General features: G+C 51.4%; 1 protein-coding gene across 1 annotated transcript; it reads right to left on the reverse strand.

Annotated features, from left to right (window-relative positions):
• Positions 1–241: 241 nt before the first annotated feature.
• LOC112273350 (large ribosomal subunit protein uL4) lies at positions 242–2,212 on the reverse strand. Its single transcript, XM_024502014.3, has 3 exons — positions 1,394–2,212; positions 724–1,082; positions 242–571 (listed from the first exon to the last, which is right to left on the reverse strand). The coding sequence occupies exons 1-3, from the start codon at positions 2,130–2,132 to the stop codon at positions 455–457; spliced, it is 1,215 nt and encodes a 404-aa protein (XP_024357782.1). The 5' UTR covers positions 2,133–2,212; the 3' UTR covers positions 242–454.
• Positions 2,213–2,497: the final 285 nt, after the last annotated feature.

A 2,497-nucleotide genomic window follows, 5' to 3' on the forward strand; every position in this document is an offset into this window, starting at 1 on the left:
ATGCTTGTTTGGCAAGCACGTTAGAGAGCCAGAGCAGCTAACTCTAAAGAAAGCAAGAGGTGCGGGAAGGGTTCAATTTTGGAGTCAGGTCACCTGTCAGAGGATACAACGTGAAGAATTATGGCGAAGCAACTCGACCGAGGGGGTCCAGCAATTCAACACACGACATCGAAGATACCCAACTTCAGCAGCTAGGATAGAGTTGGTGTACGATAATTGACAGCGAGGTAACTAAATGTAATAAATCAAAACATAAACAGAGACGCGTTTAAATTTCGACCTCCCATGCATAAAAGGGAGTACAGTCAAACCCAAGTTCTGTAAACGATGCCACAATAAAATTGCGCCCCCACAGGACACATCATGGTAACTCTTTCTTTCAGCGACAGAAACAAGCACAAGTGCATAGCAACATGTCCAGTAACTATAAATAACGGGCTACTAAGGCTCCAACTCACTGCGAGACACCCAACCATTTGGTGAAGTTCTCGAACTCTGTGTACTCGGAGTCCGATACCATGGTCTTGTACCACGAAGCGCCCTGCTTCTTGATCAATTCCTTCTCCTCCGGCTGCGCAAATTAAAATTACAGTAAGAGAAGCACAGAAACCCTAAAATGAACATTGCGCACAAGAGATTTGTTTCACTTTATACCGCACTGAAAAGTGCCAGTACAGAGTTGGACTTAATTCACAAAAGAGACATGTAGACAACAGCAAGTACCTTGAGCTGGGATCTCTTGCTCTGAAGCTTTTCAGCCTTGGCCTTGGCCTGCCTCTCCTGAGCCAAAAGCTCCATTCTCCTGGCAGTCTTGGCATACGGGTTGAGCTTGAGAAGTGCACCCAAGTTCTTCAATGGGTTCTTCTTCAGTGCACGTCTCTTCAGATCCACCTTGGCCGGACGGACGATGCTCTGGATCTCATCAGAGTTGATGATTCTCGACAAGTCAGGGTTGCCCATGATGTTGCGGGGGAGGATGTAATTCTTCTTCACAAGAGACTTCTTTTCCTGGGTGCCGAAAACTGAGTCGAGCTTCTCAAAGGCAGACTTGGTCCAGATAATAAATCGGCCAAGGTGACCACCTACGCCAATTAACAGAGAGTTACTAAAGGATCTAAAGCAATTCCGAAACCCTAAAAATTGATCTGATTGCATATAGGTATCTCGACTATCACAGACAACCTCCAAATAGTACCAACCATGTAGGATTTCATATGTAACAGTACCACATTGGCTTCTGGTATAATTGAATTAGGTTGCTAACATCGGTGACATCGAATGACCTTTTGAGTATCAGGTCAAACGGTACAAAAAAAACCCCTAAACCCTGAAACCCACATTCTCGTTAACATAGATAACTGCATTTAGGACACCAGAATGAAGTCCTCCATACCTGGGGCGAGCTGAAGAAGGTTCAAACGATCCACAGAAACGATTTCGACACCGGGGATGTTCCTGAAGGCTTTCACGAGCTTGGCACCCTCGGTACCATAGACGACGAGGGGTCCGCGGCGCGAAACGTACCTCCTGTTCCTCATTTTACCCTTGCCAGCCCTAATGCTGTGACTAGCCTTTACCTTCTCCACATCAGCGTAAGCTCCCATAAGCTTCAACAGCTTCACAGCTGCGGAAGTCTTCTCGATGTGCTCAGCCCCGTCAGCAAGGACCAAGGGCACCTCGGGGACCTGCTCGATCTTGTGACCCCTAGCCAACACCAACGAAGGAACAGCGGAGGCAGCCAAGGCGGAGGCAATGGCGTACCTCTTCTGGTTTAGGTTAACCTTCCTGTGCCACCGGCGCCAAATCTTCGTGGGCGCGAACATGCGCCCACCACGGCACATGTTTCCGAAAGCTCCCTGTCCGGCGCGGTGAGTACCACCACCGGGAACCCTAGGGATACGAGACACGGCACGTCCCGTTCCCCATGACTCCGCAGAGGTTTGGTGTCCAGCCTTGACGCTCACGGCGTAGGGCTGCCTCTTGTTCTTAGCGAGGGCAGTGTGCACAGTGGCGACCACATCGGGGCGGATGGGGGCCAGAAAAACGGCGGGCAGAGAGGCCTGAGCACCCTTCTCGCCTCCGTCGATACTCTGCACGGTGACCAGGGGGCGAGCTGCTGCTGTAGATGCCATCGCGTTGTATCGATACGAGCTCCGAGCCCGCGTCGCTAACCTGCTGGGGTAAAGGACCTGGCTGCAACCACGAAAGGTGCACTGGGAAAAGAGCTTCCTTTTCGACGAGCTCCCCTCTTGCAACCTCGCGCACAGCCAGCCCCGCTCGGAGCAGCAGCATTAGGGTTTCGCCCCCTCGCCCTATCCCCGCCGTCCATCCCCTCATCGGATCCCCTCACTCCGTTCCCCCGTTCCCCCGTTCCCCCGTTCCCTCATTCCATATCCGTTCTCCTCCCTTACGCACAGAGCTCCCATGGTTCCCGATGCAATTGTGGTGGGTCCTCGCGTCTTTTGTTGTTTTGTTTGTCTCCGAATGAAACCCTAAA

The sequence above is a fragment of the Physcomitrium patens genome, chromosome 20 (assembly GCF_059467195.1).
Source record: "Physcomitrium patens ecotype Gransden chromosome 20, ASM5946719v1, whole genome shotgun sequence".
Classification (NCBI taxonomy): domain Eukaryota; kingdom Viridiplantae; phylum Streptophyta; class Bryopsida; order Funariales; family Funariaceae; genus Physcomitrium; species Physcomitrium patens.